This window comes from Ictalurus furcatus, chromosome 7, assembly GCF_023375685.1.
Source record: "Ictalurus furcatus strain D&B chromosome 7, Billie_1.0, whole genome shotgun sequence".
NCBI classification, from domain to species: Eukaryota; Metazoa; Chordata; class Actinopteri; order Siluriformes; family Ictaluridae; genus Ictalurus; species Ictalurus furcatus.
The window spans coordinates 33170284-33184374 of NC_071261.1; the positions used below are offsets into that span (position 1 = coordinate 33170284).

At 39.3% G+C, this 14091-nt stretch overlaps 1 protein-coding gene across 1 annotated transcript in view; it reads right to left on the bottom strand.

Annotated features, from left to right (window-relative positions):
- LOC128610751 (uncharacterized) overlaps window positions 1-14091 on the bottom strand; it is a 32900-nt gene that overhangs the window by 11114 nt on the left and 7695 nt on the right. The window contains exons 6-9 of the mRNA XM_053630169.1: window positions 10863-10889; window positions 9443-9505; window positions 9227-9268; window positions 8356-8393 (exon numbers count right to left, since the gene is read on the bottom strand). Coding sequence (XP_053486144.1) covers window positions 8356-8393; window positions 9227-9268; window positions 9443-9505; window positions 10863-10889 — 170 coding nt within the window. The remainder of the gene's footprint in view (window positions 1-8355; window positions 8394-9226; window positions 9269-9442; window positions 9506-10862; window positions 10890-14091) is intronic.

The window sequence follows — 14091 nt, forward strand, 5'->3', positions numbered from 1 at the left end:
AGAAATACAGAGATTATCCACAAAAGTTCTGGAACCAAGATGAACCTCTACCAAAGTGATGGAAAGGCCAAAGTGTGGAGAAAGAAAGGATCTGCCCACGATCCAGAACATACAAGCTCATGGTTCAAGCATAGTGTCATGGCTTGGGCTTGCATGGCTGCTTCTGGAACATTCTCACTAATCTTTACTGATGATGGAACTCATGATGGTAGCAGCAGAATGAATTCAGTCTAATCACTTCAAATTTACACACATAATGAATTTTAACTTTGTTTTTATAAATGTGAACAAAAACATATGAACTCATAAACATAAACAAAGATATGTTTTTAAAAAAAATGAAACTGAGAGGGAAAAAGTATTCGGACAGCACGAATAACCAATATTAATTCTTTGTTGCAAAAACATCGTCTTTTTTAAAATTCATGTAGTTAGGTATTAGTTTGTTTGTTTTACTTTTTTATTTTTTAAATGTTGTTATCAAAAATGTGAAATGAACATGAATGTCTTTGGAAATTGCTCTTGCGCATTACATATGGAATTAATTTAACAGAAAACACTGAATGTTCTCAACACAACACAGTAGATGACATTTTTATTTGTAGTAATGATTCACAGCGGCACATGGAGCATCTGAGGGCTGTTCTGAGATTGCGGAGACAAGCAGGACTGACGGTGAACCCATAGAAGTGTGCAATTGGATGGGTGGAATTGGGAATTGGGACTGGATGGCCTGGAGGTGAGGCAGTTCCTGGGGCTGGCCTGCTATTATCATAGGTTTATGCCTAATTATTCGGATGTCTCCAGCCTACTGACTGATCTCACTAAAAAGAGAGCGCCAGATCCGGTCCGGTGAACAGAGCCGTTCCAGCAGGCTTTTATTCATGTAAAAGCTGCACGTTATGGCGGACCATTCTCATATTCTCCTGACTTCTCTCTCCCCCTTTGTTTTGCAGACACACACATCAGACAGATGGTCGGGAGCTGTGTTGTTCCAGGATGTGGAGGGAGAGGAGCGCCCCTGCGCTGTACATCAGCCACAAGCTCTCAGTGTGAGAGAGTAAGTACAGCGTGATTGAGAAGGAGTGTCTAGCCATCAAATGGGCAGTCCTCACCCTCTGATACTATCTGTTGGGACAAGCCCACACCGTCTGTTTGAACAATGCCTGCTCCAGTGGCTCCACTGCATGAAGGATGCCACTACGCAGATAATTCATTGGTGTCTGGCACTGCAGCCATTTAAGTTCAGGGTGGTCCACAGGCCGGGGCGCAGATGGCTGTGACAGATATCCTCTCTCGGAAAGGTGGGGGGAGTCGGTGGCAGGCCGGACGGCTCCCCGGTCTGAGACGGGTGGTGGGGGTATGTGGAAGTGGGGGCATGTTCGAGCGCAGGCAGAGGTGGAGAAAGTGAGTGGTAAGGATTACACACCTGTGCGGAATTTGGCTAATGAGTGCTCTGTGTTTTAGTGAGAGGCGGCAAGGATAAAGAGGGCAGAGACGTGACCCATGGGAGAGAGACAAAGAGGGGCACAGTAAAATAAAAATTTACAGAAGTTACTGGAATCAAGTTGTCTTGATGTTGGACGTTCGATATTCGCAGATATTTGCAAATTAAAGGACCGTCTCTAAAGTTACATACGACATTGTTATACATGATTCTAACTCCAATAGCATTTAAAGGGAATGACTTACAGTCATAAAACCAACTGTAAAGTATTCATGAATGTCTCAGCTATGACACACGCCTTTTAGATTTTTGATATTTAATAAAATAAACTATTCAATTATGTGTAAAATATGCCATTTATTTCACTAGCAAATGGGCTCATACACACAATATACCATAATATAAAGTTCAATAGCATTTGAAAGGAATGACTCTCAGTCATAAAACCTACTATAAAGTGTTCTTATAGGTGTCAGCTATAACGCACACCTTTTAGATTTTTTTATATTTAACCCTACAATCCATGAACCAAAAAACCTACATCTATCCACTATCAATACTGCTATACTAACTCTATACCAATACTTCTACCATATTTCTATATTAACACTATACAACTATAGCTACTACTCTGACATCCAAACACTCTACTACTATAGATACAATAAACACTAAAAGATCACATTAATGTTCACAGGTAATTTAACCTTTATACCAACACACACTAAATCCATACAACTGTCTATACTACTGCATTAAACTGACAATATCCCAGAGTGGCTATTGCTATACTAACAGAACAATTCCTATTATTAAAAGGAATAGCATGAGAACCATGAATCTGATCAGAAAATAAATAAATAAATAAATAATGTTTTGTTCATCATTAATTCTTTCTCTCATTTCTTAACAAGAACACTTACTATAAATAATAATAAATATTTATATATTTATATATTTTTATTTAATGGTGTGTCTCAATTCAGCAGTGTTACTCAAATTGAAACGGGCCTGTAAAAATACAACCACTTTATTTTTTAACCATTTCCTGGGTGGAAGAATAAAGCACAATTCTCATCCAGTTTCTACTGGTCTGCTGTTGATTTTGTAAATTAGATGTCATAATATTAGCGTGATTATTTATTTATAATAAAAAGCTTTATTCCTCCTGTCCAATTACAGGAAGAGACACATAAAAAGGATGTTTATAAACTAAATATGAACTATTATTAATGGAGAGAGGATTACCCACCTTTAGGTTCGACCCAGCTTGTAAACGAGCGGCTGTCAATTTTTTTCATGAGTTTCTGCACCCATTCATCTGTGGGATTTGCACACACACGGAGACCACGATTTACAGTAAAACTGCAGAGGAGAGAGAAGATATACGTCAGTGTAAAACTGCAATAAAGACACAAAATTAAACATTCTCATGTGTCCCAAACTTCCAAAATTATTTTTGTTATATTCTAATAAATTTCAAAAACTATCAAATGTTCTTCATGGTAATTTAAAGTTGTATTATAATAAATTTATATGATATTTTATACAACTATAAATCAATGATGTACATAGAAAAACAATAATTTTCTTCTTATTAATTATTAAATAAAATAAGGGGGTGAAAACTTACATGACTCCAGGATTTGAGCAGTGAGGGTCTGTTACTTTATATGCTGTAATGCATCTTACAGGGATTGGATGTGTCTGGTAACTGAAACAGCATCGATCTGGTCCATTTGCATCTGTGTGAAAACATTCATGTATTTATTTATCAATCATGTCTTAGCACTCTGATTAAATGTTCACTAAGAAATGTTAATAAATGAGATGCTTTTTTTTATCTAGTATATTTGAAATTAATTAATTAATATTATTTTTTTAGAACAGCACCTGTAACAGTAGTGCAGCTGCTATAACGTCATTCAACAATAGCAGCTGTGAAATTAATGCAGCTGCAAATCACAGTTTTTTAGTTTTCTTTTTAATCCGGTGAGGTGGAGCATTCACCATAAAAGTGACTGAGACGTTAGAGTGTCTACACTTTATATCAGTCAGATGTAAAGCAGTAACTTTACGTTTTCTGAAATCTTTTTTTACTGAGATACTGTTATACTTACTTGCTATATTTACACTACACCACTATAGATACTGCTATACTAACACCACACCACTATAGATACTGCTATACTAACACCACACCACTATAGATACTGCTATACTTACACTACACCACTGTAGATACTGTTATACTTACACTACACCACTATAGATACTGTTATACTTACACTACACCACTATAGACACTGTTATACTTACACCACACCACTATAGATACTGCTATACTTACACTACACCACTATAGATACTGTTATACTTACACTATACCACTATAGATACTGTTATACTTACACTACACCACTATAGATACTGTTATACTTACACTATACCACTATAGATACTGTTATACTTACACTACACCACTATAGATACTGTTATACTTACACTATACCACTATAGATACTGTTATACTTACACTACACCACTATAGATACAGTTATACTTACACTATACCACTATAGATACTGCTATACTTACACTACACCACTATAGATACTGTTATACTTACACTACACCACTATAGATACTGTTATACTTACACTACACCACTATAGATACTGTTATACTTACACTATACCACTATAGATACTGTTATACTTACACTATACCACTATAGATACTGTTATACTTACACTACACCACTATAGATACTGTTATACTTACACTACACCACTATAGATACTGTTATACTTACACTACACCACTATAGATACTGTTATACTTACACTACACCACTATAGATACTGTTATACTTACACTACACCACTATAGATACTGTTATACTTACACTACACCACTATAGATACTGTTATACTTACACTACACCACTATAGATACTGTTATACTTACACTACACCACTATAGATACTGCTATACTTACACTACACCACTATAGATACTGCTATACTAACACTACACCACTATAGATTGTCTTGATTCCCCCTTGAAGCAGCGTATCCTAAGCGCGAATGCGTGAGCACCTGCTTTTCCATTGTTGACAGTAGTGACATCTGGACACGTGTGTTTTGTTTATGTTTCTGTAATGTCTCCTCCCTGTTCTGTCATTGGCTGGGATTTCACGTGTGTCTGTATTGCCCTCAGCTGCTAGCAGTTTAGACGCTGATCATGTCCACATATATACCACGCGCCTCCCAGCACACAATGCAGAAGATTATCGTACAGTTAGATTAGTTCGTTTAGTAGTCGTAGTCGTAGTCGTAGTCATAGTCATAGTCATAGTCACAGTCCATGTTTAGAGTTAGTTCACACTGGATTATCCGCTCCCAGTTCCTCGTCATAGTTCATGTTTCTCGTTTGTTTATCGACCCTGTTTTCCGTGACCACGACCTTGATTCATGTTGAACCCTGTGTATGCCTGTTTGCCGATCGCCTGACCTTCGCCTGTTGTGGATTACGTTCATGGATCACGTTTTGGATTTGTCTGCCTGTCTCTCTTTTAAAATAAACAACTGTTCATACTGCACTTGCATCCGTCCTATCTCCGCTCCGTCACGATACGTGACAGAATCTACCGCCTAAACATGGATGCAGCGGGGGAACGGAGAAAACGCAGAACCCGGAAGTCGACGCCAACCGTCCCCGCTATGGACTCAGTCCAATTCCCACAATGGACATTTATGGAGCTTCCTGATCCATTTGACGGATTTTTCGGTGCCCCAGAATATTTTCTGGTAGACTGTCAATTCTATTTCTCCAGCCTGTTAGACCCTAAGCCAGAGGAGAAGCAATGGCTCCGATTCATGTGGTCCTGGTTCTTTGGACCGGCCCGTCAGTGGGTGCAGCTCCAACTGGATAAGCACTGTAGGAACCTGGACAGTGTAGAACAGTTTGTGGGGGAGTTCATGATGCGGTTCGGGAATCCGGAGGTGAGAGTCAAGCTAGAACAACTTTTCAGGGGGGTAAGTCTGGCAGGCAAACCTGCCCTGCCGTTTACCCACTACTTCAGGCAAACTCATGCAGAGCCCCAGCCGGAGGTTAACCTGGCGACTTCTGAGCTCGAACCTGAGACCCACGAGGTGGGCTCACCTGCCGAGCTCCAGCTAGAGGTCAATAGGGCGGCCCCAGCATCAGAGCCCCAGCCGGAGGTTAACCTGGCGACTTCTGAGCTCGAACCTGAGACCCACGAGGTGGGCTCACCTGCCGAGCTCCAGCTAGAGGTCAACAGGGAGGCTCCAGCACCAGAGCTCAACCCTGAGGTCCAAGTCCAAGTCCAGTCTCTAGTCTCTGAAGTCCAAGTCAATTCCCAAGTCCCTGAGGTCCAAGTCAAGTCTCCAGTCCCTGAGGTCCAAGTCAAGTCTCAAGTTCCTGATGTCACGTCCAAGCCTGCTGATCCAGTTGACCAAGTTCCGCTAATATCTAAGCCTAACAACCAAGTTCAGCCCACGCCCAAGTCTACTGACCCGGTCGCCCAGGTTCAGTCCACGCCCAAGTCTACCGACCCGGTCACCCAAGTTCATCCCACGCCCAAGACTACTGATATGGCCAACCAAGTTCTGCTCAAGCCCAAGTCTACTGATATGGCCGACCAAGTTCTGCTCATGCCTGAGTCTACTGACATGGCCAACCACGTTCTGCTCACACCCAAGTTTACTGAAACAAACAACCAAGCTCTGCTCATGTTCCCGTCTGACCCAACCAACCAAGTTATGTTCACGCCCGAGTCTGCTGACACACACAGCCAAGTTCTGCTCACAGCTGAATCTGCTGACACGCACAGCCAAGTTATGTTCACGCCCAAGTCAGCTGACGGGGACCACCAAGCTCTGCTCACGTCCACGTCTGCTGACATGCACAACCAAGTGTCAGCCAGTCGGCTGACATGACCAGCCAAGTTCAGCTTGCAGGCTCAGCCGAGGACGTCGCTCTGCCTTCCTGCTCAGCCGAGGACATCGCTCTGCCTTCCTGCTCAGCCGAGGACGTCGCTCTGCCTTCCAGTTCAGCCGGGGACGTCACTCAGCCCACCTGCCCTGCTGTGAATGTCGCTCCGCTTTCATGCTCCAACGAGGACATCGCCCTGCTTCTCTGCTCTGCTGAGTACAGCGCTCTGTTTCCCTGTTCAGCCGAGGACGTCGCTCTGCTTTCCTGCTCTGCCGAGGACGTCGCTCTGCCTTAATGCTCCGCCGAGGACTTCGCTCAGCCTGTCTGACCGGCTGTGGTCGTTACTCTGCCTCCCTGTTCAGCCAGGGACGTCGCTCCGCAGTCCTGCTCTGCCGAGGACGTCGCTCCGCCAAGGACGTCGCTCAGCCTGTCTGCCCGGCTGTGGTCGTTACTCTGCCTCCCTGTTCAGCCAGGGACGTCGCTCCGCTTCCCTACGCCGCCAAGAACACTGTGCGGTTTCCTGGCTCTGCTTGGGACATTCAGCCCAGGGGGCCGGGGCCGCCAATGAAATGGGATGACTCATGGCACTCCGGGAGGAGTGCCTTTGGGGGGAGGTTCTGTCATGATTCCCCCTCGAAGCAGCGTACCCTAAGTGCGAATGCGCGAGCACCTGCTTTTCCATTGTTGACAGTAGTGACATCTGGACACGTGTGTTTTGTTTATGTTTCTGTCATGTCTCCTCCCTGTTCTGTCATTGGCTGGGATTTCACGTGTGTCTGTATTGCCCTCAGCTGCTAGCAGTTTAGACGCTGATCATGTCTACATATATACCGCGCGCCTCCCAGCACACAATGCAGAAGATTATCGTAGAGTTAGATTAGTTCGTTTAGTAGTCATAGTCACGGTCCATGTTTAGAGTTAGTTCACGCTGGATTATCCGCTCCCAGTTCCTCGTCATAGTTCATGTTTCTCGTTTTGTTTATCGACCCTGTTTTCCGTGACCACGACTTTGATTCATGTTTAACCCTGTGTATGCCTGTTTGCCGATCGCCTGACCTTCGCCTGTTGTGGATTACGTTTATGGATCACGTTTTGGATTTGTCTGCCTGTCTCTCTTTTAAAATAAACACTGTTCATACTGCACTTGCATCCGTCCTATCTCCGCTCCGTCACGATACATGACATAGATACTGTTATACTTACACTACACCACTATAGACACTGTTATACTTACACTACACCACTATAGATACTGTTATACTTACACTACACCACTATAGACACTGTTATACTTACACTACACCACTATAGATACTGTTATACTTACACTACACCACTATAGACACTGTTATACTTACACTACACCACTATAGACACTGTTATACTTACACTACACCACTATAGATACTGTTATACTTACACTACACCACTATAGATACTGTTATACTTACACTATACCACTATAGATACTGTTATACTTACACTACACCACTATAGATACTGTTATACTAACACTATACCACTATAGACACTGTTATACTTACACTATACCACTATAGATACTGTTATACTCACACTGTAGCACTATAAATACTACTATACTCACACTATACCACCACTGTAGAAAATACCATATTATAATAAAACTATTAAACTATAGACAGTGGACAGTAGGCTAATTTTTCTGTTATTTCAGTTAATGAAGTGATATGGAACTGTAATGTGGTGAAGACCTGACTGGAACTACTTTAGCTGTGCATTAACTGAAAACCAACTGCACACCTCAGAACGTCTGTCAGCCAATCAGAATCGAGAATTCAACAGCACTGTGGTGTAAGACTATAATAAACCATACTAATATGTACACTAATATAAATACTAAAATGCAGACAGAAATACTGTATAGTGTACGGTATACAGTGTACAGTACGTTTACTTCAATTACGTACCATAATGGATGCGGCAGGAGAATCTGTCTTGTCAGACTCTGGTGAAACAATAAAAGATGTTATTAATTTTCATTTTAAATTAAATTATACCAACATATACTAAAATAATAACTGTACATACTATTATATTAACACTATTCCACTACAGAAACTACTCTAATAACACTATGCACCTACAGATACTATACTAACACTGCACCACTATAGACACTGTCATACTAACACTTTAACACTATAGATACTACACTGCTGTACTTAGGGCTGATTTATACTTCTGCAAGTGTGTATCTGTGAGCAGCTCAGGATGTCATGCAAGGATCCTCACACAGTGAAGTCTTTATACTCCACATTACATGTGCATGTCCACTAGGGTCAGTGTTGCATGCACCACACCAGAATTTACAGACTTACACAGGAAAGAAGAGCATGAACAAAAGTTGTGTGGCAGTCATATTTGTCAAATTTGGTGAAGATCAAATGAACCACTTAGGATGAGTTAGAAAAAAATGCTTTTCAGAAAATTCAAAATGGCAGAAATATTTTCAGGAGGAAACCGTCTGCATTCGACTCAGGACTAGCCAAGGAATCAAACAAAAACAAGGATTTTGTTTCTAGGCCTTACAGATAAAAAGTTATTAGCATAAACATATGTCAACATTTGAGCAGTTGGTGGCGTTAGAGGGTTTGAGATAAAGATTCCAACCTTGCTATGCTTAATGGTGAGACTGCCCTCTATCTGTGTGCCAAATTTCATAACTTTCCCGCAAGCAGTTCTATGCGCTGCCATAGACTCGAGCGGAAGAAGAAGAAAAAGAAGAAACTAACGGATACAACAGGTGCCTCGCACCTTCTGTGCTTGGCCCCTAATTACCTGATTTCTCTGTGTAATCCTGTTGAGCTGGAGGACTTGTAGCTAAAATAGAAAACAGCAAATCTTTACTCACAGAGATAACACGTGAAACTCAACACAGGCTGAGAGGTTGAAACACTACCCACTGTGCAGCATTTTTAGTTTATATACTGTAAAATATGCAGACCTGCGTGTCTACAAGTGGAGATACTGTATTTACATGATTCATTCACTTACATTCTATATCGAGTGAGGCAGTAGAAACAGGTTCGGGAGTAGAAACAGGTTCTGGTTGAAACACTATAAGATCATATTAATCTTAGCGGGTAATTTACCCCTTATACCAACACATACTAAAACCATACAACTGTCTATACTACTATACTAACACTATACCACTATGGATTCTACTATACTAACACGAACACTATAGATACTACAACATTAACAATACCACAATAAACATTACTTTGCTATAATAATACTATCCCACTATTTATATTATTATAAAAAATATATATATATAAGATAATACCACATATACTAAAGTAGGTTCTACCATAATAACACTATACAACTGTAGATACTACTATGGCATTGCAGATAAAACTATAATATACTAAAACTCTAGACATTCCTATTATATACAAGGCGAATTCCCACTCAGAATAAAACATTTATGAAGTGTTTTCACTCGTCTGTATTCAGCATTATCAGTGCCTTTTGTATTGAACCACATCAATTTAACTAGTTTTTAAATCCACAATTAATAGCAATCATGAAATGATACTGTGGCACTGTAAATACTACTATATTAACCGTGTAGCACTATAAATACTACTATACTAACACTGTAGCACTATAAACACTATTAAACTAACACTGTAGCACTATAGATACTACTATACTAACACTGTAAAACTATAAACACTACTATACTAACACTGTAGCACTGTAAATACTACTATACTAACACTGTAGCACTATAGATACTACTATACTAACACTGTAGCACTATAAATACTACTACACTAACACTGTAGCACTGTAAATTCTAATATACAAACACTGTAGCACTAAAGATACTACTATACTAACACTGAAGTACTGTAAATACTACTATACTAACACTGTAAAACTATAAACACTACTATACTAACACTGTAGCACTATAAATACTACTATACTAACACTGTAGAACTATAAACACTACTATACTAACACTGTAGCACTATAAATATTACTATATTAATACTGTAGCACTATAAACACTACTATACTAACACTGTAGCACTATAAATACTATTATACTAACAGTGTAGCACTATAAATACTACTATACTAACACTGTAGCACTATAGATACTACTATACTAACACTGTAGCATTATAAATATTACTATACTAACAATACCATAATAGTTATGGATACTCTGCCATTCTAACACTATCCCACTATTTATATTATTATAATACTTAAGATAATGCTGTATTAGATACACAAATGTAGGTCCTACCATAATAACACTATACAACTGTAGAAACTACAATACCACTGTAGATAAAACTATACTATACTAACACTCTAGACATTCCTACACAACTATAGATATTAGCATACAATAGACTATACTACTGTATATGATCAATTCACTTACCGTTTCTAATGGGTGAGGGAGGACAAACTGGATGAAACAGTAAAAGATCATATTAAACTTAACAGGTAATTTAACCCTTATACCAACATACACTTCTGTCCTAAAGTATTGAAACAGCAAGGCCAGTTCTTTTGTTCTTGCTATACACTGAAGATATTTGTAATTTGAGATCAAAAGATGAATATGAGAAGATTGGTCAGAACTGCAGCTTTCATGTCCTGATATTTACATTTACATTTTACTGCATTTGGCAGATGCCCTTAGCCAGAGCACTTACATATATGTCATGTATACATCTGAGCAGGTGAGGGTTAAGGGCCTTGCTGAGGGGCCCAACAGTGGCAGTTTGGTGGTGCTGGGGTTTGAACTCATGACCTTCCGATCAGTAACCCAGCATCTTAACCACCACGGAGTTCCACTCCTCACATCCAAATATGTTAAACAACTTTGAACATGGCAACCTTTTGTTTGAACCCACCCCTTTTTTTTTTTCATGTGATCAAAAATAATGGAACATGTCACTGACAGGATTTTCTTGCTTCCCAGGTGTGAACTGTTAGATCAGTTGTTCTCAACCAGGGGGCGTGGAGATATCAGAAGGGGGGAACAAATTTTTCCAAGAAAAAAACAGACAGGGCATCAATTGGGTACTCGGTGTATTTTATTGCTTTTGAAATACAATGTGCATAAATGAAAACCCAGTGTTCCCTCTCCCTCTGTATTTTCTTTTGTTGGGGAGAGGCGGAGCTTAGCCTGCCTTTTATCTAGCAGGCTATACACTGCAGACCAGCGTTGCCAACTTAGAGACTTTTCAGACCCCTGTAGTGACTTTTTTTGTCACCTAAAGACAAATCTATCAATTTTTTGGGTAAACCTTTGCGACTTTCCAGAATCACCAGTACAGTCCTGCAAGCGCGAGGTCTTACTTTACGCTGCACTCACACCTCTCTCTGCATCTGCTCTGTTCAGTGAGGGGCTGAGAGGCAGAGATTTAACAATGTCATGGATAACGAGACGCGCCCTTCATCCCAATTTACATCATTCACATGCGAATGTTTTTAGAACGTGAGACGAATTTAATGCAACATGTTTTACATGTAAAATAGTCCATGCTATTACAGCCTAGTTCTCTTGTTCAACGTAGTTATAGTATTCCAGAAGTATTTTATATCATTCATGTGCCATACCTCTCCGTTATATAGTTTTATAAAAGTTATTTTAAAAAATCATAATGAAAAGTAATTAAAAAAGTAAAAAACACAAAAGCAAAAAAAAACTAGCTATCTATATATCTATCAAAAACAGACTCTCTCTCTCTCTCTCTCTCTCTCTATATATATATATATATATATATATATATATATATATATATATATATATATCGATAGATAGATAGATAGATAGATAATCAATATACCTGGGCTCCTCCAATATGGTGGGGGGGGGGCATGCCACATGATAGGGAAGGCTTGGGGGGGCAAGCCTTAGTTTGCAACTTAGTTGCAAAAGGTTGCGAACCTCTGTGTTAGATTGATTGTCTAAACAATAAATAGCTCTGAATATCTACTCTTGGTTTGAGCTCTGGGTTTCACCTGTGTAGACTGAATTTGTTATTAAAAAGGATAAACCAACATAAAGACCAGAGAACTGTCTATGGGAGGAAAGCAAGCCATTTTGAAGCTGAGAAAAGAGGGAACATATATCAGAGGGATTGTGCAAGCATTGGGCATAGCCGATACAACAATTGGGAATGTCCTGAAAAAGAAAGAAACCACTGGTATACTACAGACCAGACATGGAACAGGTCGGCCAAGGAAAACAACAGCAGTTGATGACAGAAATATTGTGAGAGCTTTGAAGAAAAGCCCAAAAACAACAGTCAGTGACATCACCAGCAACCATGTAATCCATGCTATTACAGCCTAGTTATCTTGGTCAACGTAGTTATGGTGTTCAGAAGCATTTTATATCATTCATGTGCCATACCTGTCCTTAAAACTTATATAGTTTCATAAAAGTTATTTTTTAAAAATCATAAGTTACTAAAATTAATTAAAAAAGTAAAAAACACAAAAGCTAAAAAAATATAGCTATCTATATATCTATCACACACAGACTATATATATATATATATATATATATATATATATATATATATATACATATATATATATATATATATATACATATATATATATATATATATATATATATATATATATATATATATATATATATATATATATATATATATCGATAGATAGATAGATAGATAGATAATCATTATACCTGGTCTCCTCCAATGGGGTTGGGTGGGGGAGGCCAAAGTGTGGAGAAAGAAAGGATCTGCTCACGATCCAGAACATACAAGCTCATGGTTCAAGCATAGTGTCATGGCTTGGGCTTGCATTTCTGCTTCTGGAACATTCTCACTAATCTTTACTGATGATGGAACTCATGATGGTAGCAGCAGAATGAATTCAGTCTAATCACTTCAAATTTACACACATAACGTATTTTACCTTTGTTTTTATAAATATGAACAAAAACATATGAACTCATAAACATGAACAAAGATATGTTTTTTTTTTAAAAAATGAAACTGAGAGGGAAAAAGTATTCGGACAGCACGAATAAGCAATGTTAATTCTTTGTTGCAAAAACATCGTCTTTTTTTAAATTCATGTAGTTAGGTATTAGTTTGTTTGTTTTACTTTTTTATTTTTTAAATGTTGCTATCAAAAATGTGAAATGAACATGAATGTCTTTGGAAATTGCTCTTGCGCATTACATATTGAATTAATTTAACAGAAAACACTGAATGTTCTCAACACAACACAGTAGATGACATTTTTATTTGTAGTAATGATTCACAGCGGCACATGTAGCATCTGAGGGCTGTTCTGAGATTGCGGAGACAAGCAGGACTGACGGTGAACCCATAGAAGTGTGCAATTGGATGGGTGGAATTGGGAATTGGGACTGGATGGCCTGGAGGTGAGACAGTTCCTGGGGCTGGCCTGCTATTATCATAGGTTTATGCCTAATTATTCGGATGTCTCCAGCCTACTGACTGATCTCACTAAAAAGAGAGCGCCAGATCCGGTCCGGTGAACAGAGCCGTTCCAGCAGGCTTTTATTCATGTAAAAGCTGCATGCTATGGCGGACCATTCTCATATTCTCCTGACTTCTCTCTCCCCCTTTGTTTTGCAGACACACACATCACAC